The sequence below is a fragment of the Rhinoderma darwinii genome, chromosome 5 (assembly GCF_050947455.1).
Source record: "Rhinoderma darwinii isolate aRhiDar2 chromosome 5, aRhiDar2.hap1, whole genome shotgun sequence".
Lineage (NCBI taxonomy): Eukaryota > Metazoa > Chordata > Amphibia > Anura > Rhinodermatidae > Rhinoderma > Rhinoderma darwinii.
The window spans coordinates 130,707,509-130,732,368 of record NC_134691.1 but is presented as its reverse complement, the minus strand read 5'-3'; the positions used below and the strand labels follow the sequence as shown (position 1 = coordinate 130,732,368).

Below are 24,860 nucleotides of genomic sequence, written 5' to 3'. Positions count from 1 at the left end.
CTATCCTTTTCATAGGCTATCAATATTGGATCGTGGGGGTCCGACTCTTGGCACCCCCACCGATTAGCTGCTTGAAGTGGCCGCGGCACTCATACGAATGGTGAAGCACTCTTCCCTGAATGGGACAGTGGTGCAATACTTTGCACAACCAGTACACATGTTACGGCGCGTGCAAGTACAAAAGGGAGGGAGAACCATGTAAACAATGTAAAGGCTGCAGTGCTTGTACAAGCGCTGTGGCCCCTTCAAACAGCTGAACGGCGGGGGTGTCAAGATTCGAACCCCCATCTATCTAATATCGATGGCCTATCCTAAGGATAGGCTATCAATTAGAAAACCCAGTAACCCCTTTTTTAAGTCATTGTCTAATTAAGACAACCAGTTTTTATATTAAACCTTGTCTGGCAATAAGCTGATCGCCACTGGTCTGGCTTAAGAAACCCCCGGCGATCAGCTATTCTTTTTGGAGGAAGCTGCAGCTGGCTGCTGCAGAGGAAATCATATGCCCTTCCATTCAAATGAAAGGCCAACTATGTAATACATGGACATGCCGGATCTTCCAGAACAAGAGACAATCTTTGATATCGGCTCTCAGTCTTGGCTAATAGAGTTGGGCCTTGAGTGGGGGACCCCCCTTTATGATGTTCCTATGCCCTAATAGGCCCATTAATCTGTGTACATATGTTATTCAAAAATGTCAATGTTTAGCAAGTTCTAGAGAATATTTTTCTATACTAATTCACATTTTTGTACATCTTTCTGTGTTCTAAACCATCATACTAATTGTTTGCATTCTCATTTAATAAAAGAAAAAATCTATTTGCACAACCAGAGCTTTTGACAGCCTGCCTTTAAAGCAAAATGGTTCACCCTGGAAATTCCTTTTGAAAGAAATTACTATTCCATTTCCCAATACTTACTATGATTTACTGATGTTAAAGAAAGAAAATCCATATGATTACCCGCAGTATTTGGAAGTTTTGGAGCAATTTGTGTAGGGTTAAAACCGGCATGTTGGCGTGCCTACAAAAGGCTACAGGGAAAAAAACGGACTTCAGTTTATCCAAAATTATGGCAATTACCGGAATTTAGACAGCCCCTACTTGCCGGGAGTTCAGGCTGTGCAAGCCCCTGATTATGTAGCACTGTACAGTAGAAAAATGTGGGCCCTAGGGGGCATTAATACAAAGAGCCATGCCATAGCCAAATTACATCTCACTAACATGTTATGCCCGTTCTGTAAAAGATTGATGGAAGACGTATGTAATTTCTTATGAACAAGCTAATTTAACTCTGTATTAGTCAGTTCTTGTAAGAGAAATGTAATGTAACAGTAGCTGTGTAAGGACAAAACCGCAATAGTGTGGTCTAGTAGTAGATTACAACGGAACTCTAGAATATTCCATAACAGTTTCCATTCTTCCGGCTGAATGCATTAAAGTATCTGATGACCTGATTTCAGTGATCCTCTATGAAACCAGTCGATGCCTTATTTTTCAGTGTGGAATCTGTGATAAACCTGTTGTGTAAATAGCCTGTCTTTCTATATAGTATACAAGGAACTAGTTTGTTGTCTTTACCTCAGGTTTCAGATATTTCAACTTTGTGGTGGTGATATCCAAGTGAATGCAGAATATTTTTCTTGGGCAGGAGCAAGGGTGTATATCCTTTTACTACACAGATTGCAAATAATGGCTAGATATATTCCAGCAGTGTTGTCAGCATGTTCTTGCTGCCCTAACTGCGTGTGGCATGATATAACAACATGGCCCTGATAACAGTAAGCTATGTTTTACTCAGAAGCGCTTGATAGAAATTATAGTTTTGATAAATTTCGGGCTCGGGGAAAAGTGTTTACCAGGCAGCTTCTCCATGCGCCGGCTCAGCTTCAAGACAGGCCTCGCCCTATTTGTTTAAAGGGAAAGACCTGTCAATCCTACTAAGATGGCAGAGAGAAGCCAAAGCCCAAACCTAAATGCTACTTTTGCTATATTAAGCCTCCTCTGTTTAGTGTGATTAGTCGTCACCATGCCATTTAATGACTTTATAGGTAACCAGTGATCGGCTCATTGGAGCAAGGCGGGCAGGTCCGACACAATGCAAAATGGGGAGATTTATATCAATTAGTGCAAGAGAACAGTGACATATTGTAACCAATCAGGTTGCTACTTTAATTTGCCAAAGAAAATGAGAGCTGAAATCTGATTGGTTGTTAGTGGAAACTGTTTCATTTTTTACTTGCATAATTTTTTGTCTATCTCCCTGTTGCAGGCCTTACATAGTGGGAATGAAAAGGAACATTCATAAGCACATGTTCAGCTGTATTACTTGGAAGCAAAGATGCTTTACCAAAAAACTCATATTCTCTTATATCAACGTAGTAACTTTTAAAGTGTAACTAAACCTTCAACAAACTTCTGACATGTCATAGTGACATGTCAGAAGATTTGATCGGTGCGGATCCGAGCACTGAGACCCCCACCAATCGCTAAACTGAAGCGGCAGAAGCGATCGGGTGAGCGCTAAGCTGCTTAGTTTCTGATCTGCTACATCGGCTTTCCGAGAAAAGCCGATCAAAAACCAAGCGGCTCAGCTCTCACCAAGTACTTCTGCTCCTTCGTTCTAGCGATCGGTGGGGGTCTTAGTGCTCGGACCCCTCACTGATCAAAACTTCTGACATGTCACTATGACATGTCAGAAATTTGTTGAAAGTTTAGTTACACTTTAATCTTCATGTTCAATTTTAGGCCCTGTTCACACAGAGGTTTTTTTGCAAGCAGAAAAACTCTGCCTCAGATTTCCTTAAGGAATTTTGATGCAGATTTTAAATTGCCTGCAATTATTTTTCATGTTTTTCGCTGCGTTTTTTGCCCGCGGCCATTGAAGCTAATGCAAGGACTGTGGGCTGAAAACACTGCGAAGAATGCTAGGAACAAGCTACTTGCGTTTTTTCTTCCTCCCATTGATTTAATGGGAGGTCAGGGGCTGAAACTGTGGCAGGGACATGACGCTATTTTTTCTTGCGAGCGGCCGAAAGCCGGCCAGGGAAAAAAAAATTCTCGGTCTCGCATTGAAATCAATGGAGTGCGATTTCTGCAGTTTTTGGTGCAGATTCCGACGTGGTTTCTCTGTGTGAACTGGCCCTAAGAGCTACAAAGTCATAAAACAGAACTATTATCACTTTCCTGCGTTTCAAAACAATATTGTCTCACTTCCTTGAACAAATCTAAACTGATTATTTGACATTGTCAGACGCTTGTCAGATGGCAGCAGCAATTCTGAAAAATGGACTTTTACTTGTGCTTCCTGTCCATTTGTGCATTTCAACTGTTTTAGGTGTTTATAGGCTTTATTTCTTTATTTGTGAAGGATAGAGAGTCTTTACTGAAATAATTGGGTTATATTCTTCACAGAGCAAGGATCCAGAAGAGCACATTTAAAAGTAAAATGGATGTTGCTCAAGTTTATTTGATTATTTCCTGTTCTTGCTGCACTTAGGCATCACTTTAAATTGGAATGGTTTGTCTAGATAGCTTCCAGTTTTATGTTTCTTTAGAGCACTCCATAAAAAACATAAACCTGTACATGGCTCTGGTGTTCTAATGTAATTCATCAACTCTTAAAGAGATTGTCTGGGACTTTAAAATGATGGTCTGTCCTTAGGATAGCGCATCAATGTATGATTGATGGGGGTCTGACCCCTGGGATTCTCCCCAATCAGCATAACAAAAGGGCCGCTGAAACAGGTGTCGAAACGTGCCTGGTGCAGCTCAACCCATTCAAGTGAACGGGGCAGAGGAGCAGTACCAGGCACAGCTCTAACTGTATGTGTGGTGATGTGCCTGGATGAAAAAAGTATAAAGCAAAAAAACATATTGCCAGTCTGATAGGAACTGCATGTCCGAATCAGATAAAAAGTAATAGAAGCTTTAGAGTAACAGTGATATTATTGCCTCTTAATAAATCAGGACACTGTTGTACTGGCCAATAAAATAACAATTTGGGCCTCAGTACTGTCTTGCTAAAAAATCAGCTTTGTTGCCTATAGCAACCAATCTGAGCTAAGCTACCATTTCTTAGGCCCTGTTCACACTGAGTTTTTTGACGCGGAAACTGCGCCGCAAAACTCCTCAAAAACCGCCCGACAATGCCTCCCATTGATTTCAATGGGAGTTGGACGAGTTTTTCTACCGCGAGTAAAAAAACTGTCGCGGTAAAAAGAAGCGTCATGACCCATCTTGAGGCGGTTTCCGCCTCCAAAACCCCATTTCAATCAGTCAGAAAGAGGAAAAAAACGCCTCGACGAGTGTTTTGACGAGTTTTTGTCAAACCACTGTGCAAAAACCGTCTGGAGCAGTTTTTGCAGGAGGAATTTTCCTCCTGCAAAAAACTCAGTGTGAACACAGCCTTAGGCTGGATTCACACGAGCACATTATGTCCGTAATGGACGGACGTATTTCGGCCGCAAGTCCCGGACCGAACACAGTGCAGGGAGCCGGGCTCCTAGCATCATAGTTATGTACGATGCTAGGAGTCCCTGCCTCTCCGTGGAACTACTGTCCCGTACTGAAAACATGATTACAGTACGGGACAGTTGTCCGGCAGCGAGGCAGGGACTCCTAGCGTCGTACATAAGTATGATGCTAGGAGCCCGGCTCCCTGCACTGTGTTCAGTCCGGGACTTGCGGCCGAAATACGTCCGTCCATTACGGACGTAATGTGCTCGTGTGAATCCAGCCTAAAACTGCTCTGGAAAAGTGAAAGCTGCACTGTGATTGGTAGATGCAGCCCTGGTCTATATATGAATGTCTCAAAATGTTGCCAAAGTAATTACATTTCCATTGTCTTTTTGTTGCAGTTATGTTAGCCACGATTGAGTGCTAGTATAGCCCACTTGGTTTGTCTTGTAAAGGGAAAATTACCATTTTAGTGGTATTTAGTATGTAAAACATACCATAACGCATCATGTCTCCTGGCTCTGGTGATGTAGTGTAAAGAAGTTAACATTGACACATAGAGTAACAAACTATATATTCTTTTGTAATTATGGTTTAATCACGTTGTGTTTTCAGTGTATATTCAGCGCATATGCCGAGAAATGCTACTGACTTATACGCCAAATGTGTCCATAGACGCCTATGGATCTGACGTATGCAAAATGAGTTGGCATACCCTTTTTAGCTTTATTGAAAAGCGTAGTCACGTTCGCTTTTCAAAACCGAGTCATCCTGCAAAATCCCATGCCGTATACAGGATTTTTTTTTTGCATTAAGAGTCTATGGGCAACATCTTCAACTATTTGCCATACAGTTATATATGTTTTGGCTATATGTTCGAAGTATACGATGGGAGATTTTCTCGCCGCATATGCCAAATATATACTGCAAACACAGTGTGAGTATAGCCTAAGTGGATCGACTTGCTTCTTAGAAATCCCCTTAAGTAGCTCAATAGGATAGTTAAGGCTTTGTGCCCACGCAGCAGATTTGCTGCATATTTTCGATGTGAACTTAACTAAAGTACAGTGTATTAAAATGAGTTTTAAAATAGTGCCATACACATGCAGAAACATTTTTTTTTTCAAAGCTGCAACATACTATCATGGATTTTTTTTCCCCAATTTGTCATGGATTTCACCCATAGCTTTGCACATGTCCTAAGTAGTTTTGGTGTAACAATAGTTGAGGTAAAGAAATTAAAGGCTATGTGCGCCTTTGAAAATAATTTTCTTTTTTAACATTTTACAGTGTATCAGTGTGTTTGGTGCAACTTTGTAATTACTTTTTCTTAAAAATATTTTTTACTTTCTCAGATACAGCTGCTTTGTATCCTGTATACAGAGCAGCTGTATCTTGTGCTGAGACCTGAATCCGTCAGATCAGCGGGACTGACGGGTTCAGTGACAGCGGGTCCTGCATGTCTCTGACTCACAGGATCGAGCTGTATCGATCACATCTAAGTTCAAATCTTAGATGTGATGCATAACAGTTTGATTCTGCATGTCAGACACACTGGACCTGCTGTCACAGAACCCGTCAGTCCCGCTGATGTGACGGATTCAGGTCTCAGCGCAAGATACAGCTGCTCTGTATACAGGATACAAAGCAGCTGTATCTGAGAAAGTAAAAATAATTTTTAAGAAAAAGTAATTACAAAGTTGCACTAGACACACTGCTTTATTTAAAAAAAAATAAGTTTTCAAAATTGTACTTAGACTTTAACTATGGGCAAAGGGTTAAATCTCCTGTATCCCAGTGGTTTATTGAGTGTAGCTTTTGCAGTGCAAGTATTGAAACAGAATAGTGTGCAGATTCTCCAGTCTTCCTCTTGACTTGTGTCCCAGAAAATATGTATGGTTTAGGAAAACAAAGAAACATTTTCATTTTGTTTTGGGTGGGCTGACAGAATCCATTTATTTAACAATTGGAAAAAGAAAATCTGCAGGCTGTTTGGAGCGCAGCCACATTCCTCTCATAGCTTTAGAATTTCTGTCATAGCAAATCCCACCACTAGTAAACCATGGACCTTTTTGTTTTCGGCTAGTTCCTTTCTCGTCCTAGGCATCGGCAGGCATAACCAGAAGTCTTTATAACAATAGGAAGGGTTTGCTATAGGATTGGACCCACACTCTCTCAGATCTGTGGGCTGCACCCTGGAGCGAAAGCTTAGACAGCTGATCCATTCATTGTTGTGAACAAAGTCATTTACAACCTTCGTGCAGCCACCATGGACTTAACAAAATGAATATCAAATATGAACAAAAGACTTGCGGCTTAGACAAACACGCACTCAAGTTGAGCCAAACATAATATTTTTAAATCCAATACATTTTCCTAACAATGTAAATAAATCAAACTGATCAGTTATAATATTATTGGTGCTAGAAACACGATCATATTTCATGACAACACAGTGTATTATTCAATTTGATATTCCAGGTATTTGATCCTTTATGGAAAGTCTACAAGCTAGTCGAGCCCACCTGACTCTGTAGATGAAAGCCAAAAAGCTGTAATATGCAAGGTGGCAAAAGAAGTTTTACTTGAATATTTCATGAGTTTCCAAGATGTGTGCGCATTACAATATAACAACCTTTCAGCAGTGACTTTGATATTTCACGTGTGGTAACATTCCTGTTATGCTTGTGGAGAAGGCAAGGTCTGGATAGTTAACATGCTATAACTTTTCCCATCCATTATTTATGATGTTTTTAAATTCAAATTGTTTTATTTTGGTTGTTTTTTTTTTACACATATTCCTTTGCTTCACGGGTGGCTTCCTGAATTTTGCATGGCCATGTACTAGTGAATCACGGTTGCTGCTGTATTTTAAAGTTGTGTTTCTTCAGGGTCCCTTAAATGTTTTGCTTGAATAACAATGTTTAATGTTGAAATATTTAACTTTTATGTTGTTTGTCTTTTTTGCTCTTAGATTGTGTTCTATAGTAACAGATAATAATTATCTAATAAAATATATGACATTATACTAGTTCTTCTACTGATTTCAGTGAACGGTACAGATCTAGATAGTAGTTAATCTATTGTTAAGCATACATTTACAAAGTTAATATTTTTGCATGTTATAGGGCAAATAGTAGGTTGTGATCTGGCAGTAGTTCACACGGCAGCGTCCGTAACGGCTGAAATTACGGGGCTGTTTTCAGGAGAAAACAGCACCGTAATTTCAGCCGTAATGGCATGTTGAGGCGCTTTTTGCTGCGTTCATTGCGGACGTTAAATGGAGCTGGTTTTCCATGGAGTCCATGGAAAACGGCTCCATTTACGTCTGAAGAAGTGACAGGCTCTTCTTTGACGCGGGCGTCTTTTCTACGCCCCGCCTTTTGACAGCGGGGCGTAAAAAAAATGACCATGTACACAGAACATCGTAAGACCCATTCTAATGAATGGGCAGATGTTTGCCAACGCTATCGAGCCGCATTTTCGGACGCAAATCGAGGCGTAAAACGCCCCGAATTACGTCCGTAAATAAGCCGTGTGAACATACCCTTAGAGCGGGGACCAGTTGATCTCGATATTAGGCAGCCAGCCTGTCCTGCTGTCGGCTTCAACACAGAAGTGAGAAACTGCATACTTATAGTCTTAAGGCTGGGTTCACACAACCTATTTTCAGACGTAAACGAGGCGTATTATGCCTCGATTTACGTCTGAAAATAGGGCTACAATACGTCGGCAAACATCTACCCATTCATTTGAATAGGTTTGCCGACGTACTGTGCGGACGACCTGTCATTTACGCGTCGTCGTTTTACAGCTGTCAAACGACGACGCGTAAAATGACTGCCTCGTCAAAGAAGTGCAGGACACTTCTTTGAAATGTAATTTGAGCCGTTTTTCATTGAATTCAATGAAGAACAGCTCAGGATTACGGGCGTCAATGACGCCTCGCAAAATGCGAGGAGCATTTACGTCTGAAACGAGGCAGCTGTTTTCTCCTGAAAACAGTCTATCATTTCAGACGTAAAAGGTAGCTATCGGGTGCACATACCCTAAGTTTCAGTGTGTCTGTCACAACCCTTTTCTAGTGAAATGCTCATGAAATGAGTCGTATAAGGACTTAGCTTTTTTTTTTTAAAAAACGTAGATCACCAAAGTAGTCCAGCATATCTACGATGCAGTCCAAACGGTCGAGCAGAACATGCAAAATAAAAAAATAAAGTTAGTAATATAAAAAATATAAATCTTCTCACCTACAGCGACTTCTGTCTTCTCCCTGCACCGCAATATAAACTAGACGCCAATGAAAAACAATTCCCTCAGGGCATGTTCACACGCCGCTCAAAAAAAACAAAACGACCTGTAGCCGTGTAAAATACACCAGCGTTTCTGGGGAAGCGCCTTTTAAAATACAGGCGTTTTTCACGTGTTTTTTTACGCATTTTGTGTGTGCTTTTTGCAAGTTTTTGCCACGTGATTAGGACACCTATTAACTATAACATTTGGCGCGCTTTACGTGCCAAATATTTGGAAAGATGCTTCTTTTTTCCGCAACGCATTTTTTAAAAACGATCGCGTATAAAATTGTGTTGTATGTACTAACGGCGCGCTTTCCCATTGATGTAAATGGAAAGCTTAATCAAGCATTTGACGTGTTTTTTGGCACGTAAAATGCACCAAAAACTGCGTCAAAAACACGCCGTGTGAACCCGTCAACTGATACGTCATTCACCACAGGTCTTCCCTCTTGACTTTCATCATTCTCAGCCTTTTTGTGTGTTCTAGAGGTTCTGCCAGCTGCTTTGTACAATCTCTTCAGAAATGGGAGCTGGGCAATGCTTAGCAATTTGAAGACACCTTTTCCTGGCTTGTAGCCAAAAATAGGAAGGGGGTGAGTCTCCCTCCCACATTTACATCAGCTGTAAGTCAGGCTGATTCTGCCTGATTCACCTTGCTGTAATTCTGGGAAGTGCTTCCTCTGGTGGCCAACATAGGAAAACATGTCAAATTATTATTTAATTTTTAATACTTTCCACCTTGTGGAAGAAAAAAGAATACAGCAAAAAAACGTAAAAAATATAATAAAGATAAGTAACTTACTAAAAATTATAATAATTTGCGACACATTCCCTTTAATCAGTACTTTTAGCTGGTGTGGGTCTCACACACACTGCCTGACAACTTATATATACTCTTAGGCCCCATGTACACGACCGTATTTTTCATCCGTAATTATGGACCAATTCATTTCTATGGGCTACGACGCCTTACTGTATTTTTACAGATCGGTGTCCGTTCCGGAGAAGTGATCCATAAAATATAGAACATGTCCTATTCTTGTCTGTAATTACGGCATGGACTCCCCATAGAAGTTTATGGGCGCTTCCGTAATTATGGACGGCTATGGATGTGTACCCATAGCCGTCCGCAATTACGGAAGTGTTGCTAGGTGACGCCAGGTGTTGCACATCATTTGTGGTTTTCTTTTTTACGGATGCGTATATACGCATGCACTACGGACCGTATTTGCGGATACCGCTCCCGTATATCCGTATCTAAGGCCCCATGCACACAAACGTGCTTTTGCGGCCGCAATTCACCCGCAAATCTGCAGGTGAATTGCGGTCCCATTCATTTCTATGGGCCCATGCACACAACCGTGGTTTCCACGGTCCGTGCATTGCCCAGGAGCCTGGACCGCAAAAGATAGAACATGTCTTATTACGGCCGTGTTCTGTGGTCCAGGCTCATAGAAATTAATGCACGCGGCCATGTGCACGGCCCGCGATTTGTGGGCAGCCCGTGAAAATCACTGTCGTGCACACCACTAAAGTCGTGTGCATGAGGCCTAAGGCCCCATGCACACGACCGTAAAAATTGTCCGTAATTGTGCACCGCAATTATGGTCTGCAATTACGGACCCATTAACTTCTATTGTCCACGGACACCTTCCCGTTCATTTACAGGGAGGCGTCCGGGCCATAGAAGTGTACCGCAAACTATAGGACATGTCCTATCTTTTGCTCTTTATGGACCGTGCTCCCATACTTTGTATTTGTCGGCGGCCGGCCGTGCCCGCAATTGTAGCCCGTGATTACTGGCACGGCCGTGTGCATTGGGCCTACGACAGGGCCTCAGCATGGTCACGTATAAAGAAGTCATGGCTCTGGAGCAAGTGCTATATGTAACAAACTTTGGCTTCTATCTAAAACTATTAGGCTAGATTCGCACAAGATGGAAATGCTGTGGGTTTTCTGTGCAGTCCCAGCCATGTGGATGAGATTTAAACAAATCTCATCCACATGCTGCTGAACATTTTCCTGATGAAAGTCAGAACAGATTTTCAATCTGTAGCATGTTCATTCTGTTCTGGATGTTCACTGCCGATTTCTCCCTTTTCAATGTAAAAGTTTTGATATCCGCAACAATATTTTGCTGTGGAATTGACTCGGAATCCTCCAGCAACATCATCCATGTGCCAAATGTGCTTGTCTCTGGTCCTCTGGTAGATTACCTAACTCAGGCTCCCCAAAAAGTAGATCCCTTACTCAAAACATTTGTCTACTTCTGTTAAAGAATATACTAACATTTTTCCATCATTTATCATATGGTCAAACCCAGTAGAAACTGCTATAGAAACATAGCTCATAGTGACGTCTAACATTTTGTCTAATTCGTGGATGAGGAAGTTTTGTCCCTAACTAGATTCCTAGAACATAATGGAGAGATGACAATAGAATTCAATGTTTATAAGTGGTTAGGCCTCAGCTCTTGAAGGGAATCTGTCAGCAGTTTTCTGGTTTCAAAACTGTGGACAGAAAAATAAAGGGGAGGGGGGAGGGCATTGTAAACGTACCTTTTGTCTAATTCCCCGGCACGCCAATTGCAAGTGCCACTAAGGTGGAATTTGATGTACAAGTGCTGCAAGCCATTCCCTCTGCTCTAAACGACGACTCTAGAAGTCTTTTGATTGGCCGCTAGAGTCGTCACTCACAGCCAAGGGTGGCACTTGCGACCGCTGCGCTGGAGGAAGCAAACGTTGGTTTCTCGGACATTAAACTTGCATGACCGAAAAAAAGCTATGTTTAAAATGAGGCCTCAAAACTGCTGACCGCTTCCCATTAAGACATAATTTAATGGAGATTATATTTGCATTAGCAGTACATGTGCACTATAGCGGGACTTCATACACATAAATGACATACCTGCCACTCGTAAACCGTCACCTTTCGCTAAGCAGTAAAATATTATCTCATGTCTCCTCTAAAGCAATAAAGTCCATTTAGATCTCATAGTATTTCATACAGTAAGATTTGATCATTTTCCTGTCCCACCATATTGCAGTCTGATATCATTTTCGGTTTACCTGTTCAGTTATAACGCCTGTACTCTATCCCATTAGTTCTATGAATATATTTGGCTTTACATTCATATTTCATAAAGGTGATGTGCAGTATAATTTATACCATTGAGAGAAATGCAGTATACACATATCAATCCTTACCCTTTAATATACTCTACTGGGGAAATACATTGCCCTGATTCAGTGGTAAAGTGTCTCCATGGCGTGATATCTGATTAATCTTTCCATATTAATCTGTAAGTAGGACTTGCGGTATGAATGACACATTTAGGCAGTCACCAGCTGCTTATCATCATGTTCCTTATTAGAACTGTCACTGGTAACAATATAGCAAAAGGGCACGGTATAATGGAGAAATACTGTAGAATGTCTTTGTACTTTGTGAACCATGGGGAGCGGAGCGGTCCTCCAAGGGGTAGTAGAAGATGAATAAAATTAATGTTAAAACGCCGCACTTAGCACTGGCTCCAGCCGAGTGTCTGAGCTCCATTAACATGCTTATTACTTAAAGGGGTTCTAAACTACTTGATATATATAAATGCTTAGTTAACTTTATAACACAAACTTTTGTTCTAATTTTTTCCAATTCTCTGATTGCATGCCAGAGATATAAAGGTGCGTGATTTTATTGTGGGTATCACGTCTATATTAATCTACATTTATATATCTCTACATAGTTTGCTGACTCTACGTGCATTCAAATATACATGTCCTTGGATGCAAGTGATTAGAACTTAATTTTAAAGGGGATGCCTCATTAGAGACATTGCCTTTCAGAACAGAGCCTCCACGGCAATCGGACACCCCCCACCAAGACGTCTATTTTCCCTAGTAGGCATTAGTTATTAAAGAAAATGGGCTCCACAAGCTAGTACTTGATGCATAGTAGTAGTAATCATAAAATAATAATAATAATGGAGCTGTATTGTAATTACTAGAAATATAACTATCTATATATATATATATACACACACATTTTGGGAGCGGTAACAGCAGTCAACTGGTTTGTGTTCCTTCGAGAATATAAATTCCCTTGTGGCATAAATATTCTTTGTATTAACGCATTCAGCTATTTTTAGCTGACAAAGAGAGTCTGTTATACGGTTTTAATATGCAAGGGGCAGTGTTCCTTTTTGTAATACACTAGTTGTTTTTTCCATATTGCTCCAAGGCAGTGTATAGATTTATACTTGGATCAGCTTTATGCCTACATTTTACATAGTCTGGACTCCAGCACTTTATATAAGATATTAGGGAACTGCATTAACATTAACTAAGAAGAACAGATGGGGGAGAATCACATTCCTCATGGTTGCCCTTGGTTCAGTAGTAGAATACCAGCCGAGTGATATAAATCCCTCTATTTCAGAAGTTGGCAAACTTTTTTTTCTTCTTGAGTACTACATCCGGGTCAACACTTGGTTTGGGGTTTACAGATGAGACAGACAAACCTGCTAAGAAACATGTTCTAAGTGAACAAGACAATGGAGATAACTGGATCATTCTCTGTATATACTGACTCGGAGGCTTAGCTTAAAGCTCCTGGGCCACGATATACAATCTGTAACAGAGCCCACCCCCCAGTACTATGCATTTATAATACTGCTCAATCTTCTCAACTGCCCTTTGGGCTCTCTCCGGCACCAGGGCCTGGGTGCAACTGTTACCTCTGCGCCCCCTGCAGCTACCCCCCGGTAATGAATTGCAATAAACAGGTATCTTCCTATTTCTTGACAAATGAAATAAAAGGAGTAGAGTCGCCTAAAGAAAGAGCATTTGCCACTAGTTTGGAGCTTTTCCCCACATTTTTTTCAGATAAAGTGTATAAACAGGCAGAACTTACTTCGCATTAATGAAGTAAGCTGCAGTCACTGATCCTTCTGATCTCCGAGCACAAAGCATCCGGTCTACCTCCGTGTTTCCTGTATTTACCGTGAGCTCTTTCTAACGTACCTACTGATACAAATTATTGCCAGTCATACGGATGCAGAGAGGACGCTCTGTGAAGATTTATACAGTATGCCGCAGGAAACCCGGTAGGTGCCGCAGCTGTATCTAAACACTTGAACATAGAACATTACATGATAGCCTCATGGTTGCGATCAGCCAAGAAGGATGCCGCTTTGATGGGAGTTTGGGTAACTGGTTAGTGCAAAGAGTAGCACCCATGGGCAGCAGTTAAGAAGGGCATCTAATAGATGGCACACACTTTTTAAAAAAAAAAAATAGATGGGAGTAAGATCTGACAAGTTTATTGAAACCCGAGGGAAGGGTCATAGACACCATGTTGGTTGGTGACAGTAAGATTTAGAGAGCAATGCTAATAATGCAAAGTGCCATTCTTCAGCATTCTACGGTAATAGTTTGCAACATGCTATGAGATATAAGGATGGCTATATGGAATATTAGTTCTGCTTCGGTGAACATTGGTATACGAATGTTCCAATAAAATGAGTGTTACAGTGATGGGATTTCATTTCCTGCCACAGCAAGGCCTTCAGCTGCACCTTTATACTCCTCACTAAAGATCCAGTTTCTTCAATGTATTTTATTTTATCCATTCTGGAGTGGTATTCTAGTGTTTGAGGTAGGGTGTTGTCATTGTATGCAGTATATTACTCTCCCAGTAGGTGTCATGTCTGTACAAGTTTATAGTATTGTAAAAATAGTATACACACAGAACTGGTTTTGTGGTAATGTTTGATACAAATACCACATAAACGACTAATCTGATATACTGCAATTGTACTGATATTTTCACGTATGTCCCATATGTGTTCTAAAAATTACAGCTCACACGGATACCCTAACTCCACAGAGTAATTCTTAAGGCCCCATTCACACGACTGTAATTTTGATCCGCAATTACGAATCCATTCATTTCTATGGCCCACGGACACATTCCCGTATATTTGCTGGAAGGTGTCCGGGCCGTAAAAAGGATCCGCAAAAAATAGGACATGTCCTATTTTTGTAATTTACGAACCGTGCTTATATACTTCATAATGGGAGCTCAGCCCGCAAATGCGGGTGATTGTCTGCGGCTGTCAACGCCCGTAATTTGTTACCTGAAGGTTCATGGACTCATGAGAATGCATATAATTGAAGTGGGGCTTGGAAGGATCGACGGTGTATTGTAGCTTCCACAAAAATTGTTAATAGTGAACCTGGCCTATCAGATCCATCAACAGTAGCTTATTGACCATTTTCAGCACGAACAAGAGATTTCTTTTTCTTCACATCTACGTTGTGGCTTTCATTTATAACCGAACAGACAAACCCCGTTGACTTATAGGAAGGTTTAACGGTTGACATCAAGGCTTACAACGATTTGACAAGGAGTGGCGACATGGCCTCCAACACAAATAACCTCAACCCAAGTGAAAAGTAACAGAAGGCAACAAAAAATATATAATAAAGATTTATTCGAGATGCTAGATTTTACATTTGTTGAGTATAGAATCCATATAAATGAAAGGTGAAGGTTCCCTTAAAGATGTATAAACTTCTGAATGAGGTTCTAGGATGAAGTAGTTACAAGGTATTATAGAACTAATCCTAAAGGAACAAAGTTGCAACCAGTATCCTGCAGTGGTAACAAACGCCTATTATTTCACATTGAGTTATCCCCCCCGAAACAATGCAGAAGCTGATAACAAAGCTCGCCCTTACAAGCAAGTGTGTAACTACAATAAATTGACAGAATACGCCTGCTGTGATACTGATCTACCCTAAAGGCCCTGGTCATGTACTGTGTGATACAGATGTAGCAGATCTGAATTTTTAATTTAACAGTTTTTCTTCACCCTGATATCTCACTGTTAAGTTAAAATATTCAGGTAGATTATATTGGCAGTGCTGTACAAAACCACAGATAATACATTGTGATATAACCAAAAGTTGTGCCAAATGGCAAACTCCGATTTGCTGCATTGATAAATTCAACTATGTCTAATTTATATGTTCATAATAACTGCACACTATTCTGTGATATCTAGAACCCTGTAATTATACAGATGTGCCCTTCCATACCTTTCCTCATATCTCAACATATCCTGAGATTTGTGGCGCGAGGTGACCAGCTTTGAAAAGAAACATGGTTTTGCGATACTCTGTCACGAGATGTCTATGTTATATGTGGCCATCCATTGGTTGTGATGTGAGTTGCAGCCTGTTAAGGGTTTTGCGATCATGTCGCGATATCGTATTTAATTTGTTTAATGAGAGATTGTTTTCTTAACCAAATTCCAGAAACGGTAAGTGATTAATAGAGGCTGTGTATATTATCCTGGAAATTTCAATATTCCCGCTATAACAATAAGACAATCTTCTTTAACATTGGTTCAGTATCATTGAGATTTTCCGCAGGTCATTTAAAATTACATTTTTTTCTCAGTTGATCTTTAGTAACTATACTAGAAACTGACAGACTGAAATTGTTTATTTAAATAAAGCTTATTCATTGTATAATGAAATGTTACGCAACTTTCTCATTCACTCCGTAGTTCAATTTCTCACCATTTTCAATATCTTTGATTTCTATCAGTGAGTGGAACTTTTTTTTACCTACATCCAGAGGCTGAAACCCGTCTTGACCACGTCCTACTGACACAGAGGCATGGATTGTGAAACGTAGTCTGTCACCAGTTTCTCCCCCCCCCCCCCCCCCAACCGCTGGTCAGTTCCACATACCTGTATTACATGTCTTGTTTCTTTCTAAACGCTCAAAACCCACCTTGATTCATCCATGCGTCATACGCTAATTGGGCACAAAGAGTTCTCCGGACCAGAAAGTGTCCTGCATTTTACTCTGTGGTGCCACACATCCCCCCTGTACACTTGCCAGGCATCTCTTCCAATCTGCTGCATCATCAGTCGCTTCATCCAAATCCTGCGCCGTGCAGTCTGTATCTACGGGAGGGAAGTGTACACGGAAACGGGGGCGTTACAGAGTACGATGCAGGACACTTCCTGGTCCGGTGGTCTCTAGCTGCCTAAATAGCATATGACATGCGGATTATTCAATGTGGATTTTGAGCATTTAGAAAGAAACAGGACATGGAATACAGGTATTGGAAGTGACTTTTCTCAAGACCTGACCTGCCAGTTATGCGGTTGGGGGGGGGGGGGAATTGCTGATAGACTCCCTTTTAAAGGGGTTTTTCAGGATTTTGAAATGTCTGAATTCGGGCTCAATAACTGTACAATATACTTACCTAACCAAGGCCAGTCTCATGCGTATTGGAGCACTTCGTATAGCAATTGGATTTTAGTAAATCTTTAATTGAATCAGGTAACTAAAGGACACCTACACCAAAAACGTTGCTACAAGGAATGAGTAAAGCTGGTGCTATATCTTATAACTTATTTCATTAACATTAGCAGAAAGTAGCGGTGTTATATTTGACAATCTTTATTGATACGAAGTGTGATGCTGAACTATGTTATTGCAATAGGCAGCAGTATGAGCTGAGATTAGGTTTATTTTACTTACTTGTTGTAGTCACTATCGGGAGTTTTATTATTTGCTACTAAGTTTTGATAAAGTTTGTTATGTATAAACCACATCTATGGAGCTGATGGGAAGGTTAAGACAAAATGTGTCTTTTTTTTTTTTTTTAAATTAATCTTACATCTTGAGAAGTATTTTCCCCAGTTTCACTTGTAATTCCTCCCTCTGAAATGCCATGAACATATTCTTAGAACTTTGTGTGAAATGTCTAAATCAGGATAGTGAGAAGAAGGAATCATTGTTTTCTTTTTACAGCCCTGCATTCACATCTCCCTCTTATTATTTGCAGCAGATGTGAACCAGAACAATGGCACCTCATCCAAGGGCACGGCGGTGACTGACTCCACGAGCACAGAAGACCCCAAGAATGATTGGAAGGGTGCCAACCCAGCTGATGCTGCCTCTCGCCCACATTTGGTCCGCCTCTTTTCCCGAGATGCTCCTGGAAGGGAGGACAACACCTTCAAAGATCGGCCCTCTGAGTCAGATGAGCTTCAAACCATCCCAGAAGACAGTGGAACAAGTTCACCAGAAACGGATTTGATGGCATCACAGAAACTGTCTCGTGCTCACGGATCAAAACAAATGGCATCAGCAAGCACTTCGGACCACTCTAGGCATGGCCATGGAGCCCACGGGCGGTACAGGGACTCGGGTCTTCTTGACTCACTGGGCAGGCTCTTTGGAGGTGAAAGGCATGTTCCTAGGAAGGGAAAGGTGAGCACTGAGGAATAGAGAAAATTATTAGCAGGAGTCTAATGAACTGGGGGCATAGTGGATATAATGTGTTATGTAATACCTAAGATGTTGTCATAAAGGCATAGTGAATCATTAACGCCTCGTTCACTAAAAACTGCTGCCACATTGTGCCACATGTCAATTGGTACTAACAAGTAACCCTGTCTATTGAATGAGGTACTAGCTACTGGATGTTGCACTAGTAATTGAGTTTCCAAGTGTAACTGTAGATGTGGCTATGTCTACAAATTGACGCGTGTGAATGTGAATTACTGACGATATGCTTTCTGTATATTCCATGAATTGGAGAAATCATTGATCTGGGCTTAAATAAGTAGAGTGTTTTAGAAAATGAAGATATAATCCTGATTTTAATCATCCAGTTTGGTGCAGTGCCTTACCATGAGAGAGATGCCCAAATACTGTTTTTCTAGTACACTTATACCAATAACAGTAATAAAAATCTCTACTTTTTCAGCACCACTCGTTTTAAACAGTATTTTCTCCCCCTCTACTGTACAGCAGATAACAATGGCTAGTAACCTTACTGTAAATGTAGGAAAGATTAATGAGAATTTATTGATGTATGACAACGGCTATAATGTAACCAATCTATGTATCTTACATATAAGTGTAGATCTACTTACACTATCACCGAATAGAATGCGAGTCGTCTTTGTACAGTGCAAAATGTTGTTCGATAAGTGATCTTAAAATCCTTTGTGTTTTTAGAGTCTATTGCCAATTCATTACCAATATTTTATTTAGAAAGAGAAAATTTGTCGTATTAAGTTTTGTGGTAACATTTCACAAGATGAACAAACCGAAGTGTAAGTTACATATAGATATTACAGTTAATGGTTCCTTATAGACAGATTGTATTTCCATCAGCTAAAGATAATGGGGAATATTTATCAAAACCAGTACAAAGAAAAGGTGGAGCCGTTGCTCCTAGCAACTAATCAGATTCCTTCTTTAATTTTTAAAAGGGACCTCTGGTTGCTATGGGTACTTCTTTATCGTTCCTTTGTATCAGGTTTTATAAATCTTCCATAGTCTGTCCTCTAACAAAACCAGCAAAGACAGTTCCGGCTGCTGACTTTTATACAATGTTTTTTTCATAGTTATTGCTAATTTGCAGCATTTTAATCTTCTCGATCATATAGAAAATTCTGTAAATCCTTTGTAAAGAGCCTGATGGGTTATCTATATGCTACAAAATTCTACGGTGTTTCTTATGCTATTTAATGACATTATGGTACTCACTGCAAATTTCAAATAGAGTGAAAAACAATTGTTACAATTTCTACAATTATAAAAGTTAGCTCCTTGAATGTAATAAGCATTTTTTTGTATATTGATCATTCGCATCATCTGAATCCATAGTCAGAAACTACATTCTGATGTTAATAAATATGTATGATTTTTGTATGTGAAGCCAAATAATAAAGTGTACCTAACCTTTTCAGGTGACTTTTCAGAATAAGTTGTCATATGTGTGTAAATGAGAAATAACACGATTTCTGGCTATTATATGACTTCAATCAATGTTTTCATCTTCAGGCTCTATCTTTAATTCTCAGTTTTCCCTCAGCTTTTGGTAGAGCCTAACTCCTGTCATGTCTGCAATACATTGCACACATAGAGAAGAGAACATCCCTCTCCCCAATCTCTGTAGCAAACCCTCAGAATCCGCAGCAGCATAGAGGATATCATGCACTAGTAATGAGCAGTGTAGCTGTGAATCTAGCACTGGGGGTGAGATAGAATACTTACTAGAGGCAGCAGCAGTGTCTTTGTGTGTGTCTCTCTGCCTCTTTCTCACTCTGCTCCTGAACCTGATCCCTCAGTGAGCTGATAGTCCATCTCGTTTTGAGGAGACTGATTTACCAGTAAAATAAGAGCGAGTGGACAATAAGGAGAAGGGGTGGGGGGTGAGCCTAAGCAAAGAAAGAGGCATTTTTCTCTTTAAATTACAAAGTCTCTTATATTCGCTTGTACTATTGATTTATGCAAAGTTTTTTGAAAAGTTAGTGACTATTTAAAGCTCCTTAAATAAGCATTTTCATTATTTAAACATTGAAAGTCTTGCTAAATGAGGACTTCTTTCTATTAGGTGATTGCATGACTCTTTAGAATGAAGGTGTACAAGTAAAAGAAAAATACATAACCTGGCATGTGTTTTTAAGAAACAAATAGCTAAATTCCTGCTTAAAAATATATCTACAATTTCCTAAGAATAAAGCAATGATTGCCATAACCAAAGGAAAATTACCTTTAAGGGAATGATTAAAATGATTTTCTTTGAGCCTTTTCTGAATATAAAGTTTCTGTGAATGAGCAATTTCAGATTTTTATAGAGAAAAGAATGACATATGTGCAGTGTCAGGTATATCAAAGACAAGATGTGCGAGGACAATGGGGCAGTGATACAAGACGACTCAAGCGATTGTGTACAGAGGAAGGTGCAGGTCAGAATGTGATTATTAGGCTTGGAATCAAGTGCTATTCAATACGCCCTGTGCCAAGGTCACCACAAGGACATACACCTGCTATACAGGATCTGAGTGAAAAAACATTTTTCTATAGTGTCAAGACTTTTCAGTGGATAAATATTTTGTACCAGAACTAGAATACCATTTTTTTTATTTTTATCAAAACAGATCCAAAATTCTGTGCTGACTAACTTCTAAATATATCTTTATAGCAGTCGGGACTTTCTGATACAGGGCTCCAACTCCCCTGCATAGCCTTAGAGTTGATACAATTCTGTCTGCCTGCTGCCACCACCACTAGAGGGAGCCCTGATGCTTACTGAATACTGATTTATTATTGCGTTCAACGTATAAACAAATGATGGTAAGCTCTCTCTGGTGGTTGCTGCAGGCAGTCAGAATTTTGTCATTTAACTTTGACTATGCAGAGAATTTGCAGCACTGTCAGAATTCTGACCACTATAAAAATATATTAAGAAATTAATCATCATAGAATCTAGGACGTTGTGTTAAAAGGTGGAGATTCACTTTAAAGTCATCCCTAGAAAACAACCCAAAATTTTACGCACCATTAACAGATTTCTACATGTATTTCCTACCGTAGATTTGTAATACAGTCCTAGTTTTTGTGGTTAACTAGTATTATTTTCCAGGCAAACACCCCCAGTTTATACTGACATTGATCCACATCAGAAAACTTTACTAGGAGACCTTGGGTATAGTTAAATTGATACAGAGTAGGACATTAGTGTCTCACGGCTTTGTACAGTTTAGTGGATGAAGTAAATTCCACTGAAAGCCGTAGTGTTTAGGGCATATATACGGGTACATGCATTTACAAGCTGCCTATTTGTTATATAGAATTGTCCAGTGTTTGCAATGGAATCTGCCGTAATGTATTAAACACTTCTACTTCGAGCTGGGGATTCTAGGGCTAGCAGGTTGGTATTTAGGGATAGAACTATGTATATGAATGAGATGTGCTCCTTCACATGTGTGTGCATTGTTTATGCTATATCTACGGTTCTATGTGCTAGAGATGACCTGATGTGAGCAGACGTACATGTTATTTCTTGCTGTACATGCTAAAAAGCTTGTTCTTGCCAATAAGTGTTCTACAGCCAAGATCAAATTAATGAAAAACTGGAAATAATATTCCGGATTTGTTTTATGCTTTAGTGTTTCCAACTCAGCAGTAGCGATAGAAGAAAAGCAATGCATTAGCGCCGTGTAATTCTTACTTGTGGCTTGTGTAGGAGACCGCTAACATTATTGTGGACATGCACGGCACAAGACGATCACTTGATCACTTGTTAATGCAAGTGGTCAATCTTACTTGAGCGCACTGACAGCTTATAAGATGTGCTTTCTTTTAAAAGCTCCAATTTGTAATTCTGAGCTTCTGAAAAGCAAATCTGCAGGCACAAGTGTATTATGCTATGCCCGAGTGTACTAATAATGTTATACATTATGTATTATAAACTGTTCTGTTCCAAAAGTAGGAAACAGTCTCACAATTTTTGCCAAATTATGAAACCATTTATATCTACTCTGTCGTACACTCTGATTGCATGCAGACATTGACAGTTATAATGTATAATATTACCCATGATCCAACAGAACCTACGCTGATAGGCTGGTGATAGTACTTGGATTTGGTTATTACTCAGGTAGTTTTATTCCACTTTGGGATCTAAATATCCTTATGTGTATAAACTCAGGGCACAAAACTAAGTTAGCTAACCATTTATAAGTACATGTCGCTTACACAAGTGCCTGCTTGGGGTAATAGCCCAAATTCATCTCAAGCCTTTACTAGCGTCTTTAAAGAGGCTCTGTCACCAGATTTTGCAACCCCTATCTGCTATTGCAGCAGATAGGCGCTGCAATGTAGATTACAGTAACGTTTTTATTTTAAAAAAACGAGCATTTTTGGCCAAGTTATGACCATTTTTGTAGTTATGCAAATGAGGCTTGCAAAAGTCCAAGTGGGTGTGTTTAAAAGTACAAGTCCAAGTGGGTGTGTATTATGTGCGTACATCGGGGCGTTTTTAATACTTTCACTAGCTGGGCGCTCTGATGAGAAGTAACATCCTCTTCTCTTCAGAACGCCCAGCTTGTGACAGTGCAGACCTGTGACGTCACTCACAGGTCCTGCATCGTGTCGGCCACATCGGCACCAGAGGCTACAGCTGATTCTGCAGCAGCATCAGCGTTTGCAGGTAAGTCGATCTTACCTGCAAACGCTGATGCTGCTGCAGAATCAGCTGTAGCCTCTGGTGCCGATGTGGCCGTCACGATGCAGGACCTGTGAGTGACGTCACAGGTCTGCACTGTCACAAGCTGGGCGTTCTGAAGAGAAGAGGATGTTACTTCTCTTCACAGCGCCCAGCTAGTACAAGTATTAAAAACGCCCCGATGTACGCACATAATACACACCCACTTGGACTTGTACTTTTAAACACACCCACTTGGACTTTTGCAAGCCTCATTTGCATAACTACAAAAATGGTCATAACTTGGCCAAAAATGCTCGTTTTTTAAAAATAAAAACGTTACTGTAATCTACATTGCAGCGCCTATCTGCTGCAATAGCAGATAGGGGTTGCAAAATCTGGTGACAGAGCCTCTTTAAGCTCTTCAGACTGTGTTGTGTCATGGTTTTATACTGGACCACATAGACATGGTACTTTATACCATTTACAATGATAATATAAAGTTTACTTATGTTCTGAGTCACATCCTAAAGTACGGAGATAATATCTCCCGATCTAGTTTTAAGGTACTCATTACCAATAGGTTCTGCATTAAAAACTAGAGGACGATGGGTTTTTCATTTCTGGTTGATCTTCGGCTACATGACCAGCTGAATTTTTTTCTGAATCTATGTATTTCTAAAGTTTTTTTTTTTATATTGTGATATTGTCAAGGTTTGCCATGTAACCAAGAGACACCCATCAATTGTCACCCAACCAGTTCTGACCTCATTTAACGTTTTGGTTCCCCTTTGGAACATTATTAAAACATTCCTGATTCAATAATAAGTCAATATTAGGGAGTTACTCTTTAGCAATTCTAGAATATATAAGTGCAGTTTCAGGATAGGTGGACTGACCTTCACGTTATCGGTTTGGTAAACTATAGGTTTGCCCCTCCTATCCTCCTAGTGCTAAACAGTTACTTCCCTGGAAGGTACAGAAAATCAGTTTTCTACTTCGTTTGTCATGTCCTGCAAAATTGGATGTAGCAACTGGTAGGCTGAAGATTTTCTATTATGTAGGAGACCCTAACTTACTTTGTGTTTCAGCTATTACTATGCTTATATGCATTATATTAAGTTTATATTCACTGTAGACTATGATTTTTTTTATATGTTACCTAAAACTAATGGTACAGTAAAATATCCTTGAGTACAGTGTTTTCCAAATCGCAAATGCAGATAACTATATAATCAGTATAGAGTATAAGTGAAGTGTTTGTATGTATCTACAATTGCTAATGTAACATTAGTCGACATGAATAAGGACATTGTACTAATCTCCCATTCTAAATCATAGCATTGCATATGTACATTTTATTCTGTGTTTTATGATTTATAATAATTATGTCTTGGCTTTGAATGTTAAACTATAATAAACCTTTATTATAAAATAATTTCTACTAATTGCCTCTTTATTTTTTAGTTCTTAATGTATTCATATTTCGTTATTAATTATTACTGGACTAATATCTGAAACGTGAATTTGGTTGCACATATTAGATTTACAGGAAAGTTGGAAGAGAACTATTCACATCTTTCTACAACAGTGCGTTGCAGTATTACAGACAACTTGACCTCCACTTTAGGTATTGTAATCTGGTGATGATGGTTTCTGGAGCAGTTGACAGCAGTTTATTTTATTGTGTAATGTGACTTTGTGGCCTTAGACCATAGACAATAGTTGTTGTTTTTTTTTGCATGAAACAATTTCTATAAGCAACAGCAGACCCAGTTTACCATTTATTCACCTAAGACGGCTAAACCAAGGAATGTCCGGTAACTGCTCATTCCCCCCCCCCCCTCCATAGAAATAAAGCCAAATGATTGTGTTAATATGAAAATTGGAGGTGATGTCTTAAGTTTCTCTAGTCTAATTTACAATAATGTACTGAAGGTAAGGACCAAAGAAACTTAGACTATGAAAAAAGGTGATCATTGGTTATCTACATGTTCAATGTATTCCCAATGTGGCACAATCAGTCTTGGGCATGATAGGAAATGTTTCCCGGGGTGTAAGTACCATAGAGATAGACCTTGC

General features: G+C 39.9%; 1 protein-coding gene across 3 annotated transcripts in view; it reads left to right on the top strand.

Moving 5' to 3' along the window:
- Positions 1-24,860, top strand: part of MBP (myelin basic protein) — a 159,401-nt gene that overhangs the window by 110,675 nt on the left and 23,866 nt on the right. For 2 of the 3 annotated variants that reach the window (XM_075826521.1, XM_075826519.1), the window contains exon 4: positions 17,619-18,046. In XM_075826521.1, the coding sequence (XP_075682636.1) occupies positions 17,619-18,046 (428 nt within the window). The remainder of the gene's footprint in view (positions 1-17,618; positions 18,047-24,860) is intronic. The other variant, XM_075826520.1, reaches the window with a different exon arrangement.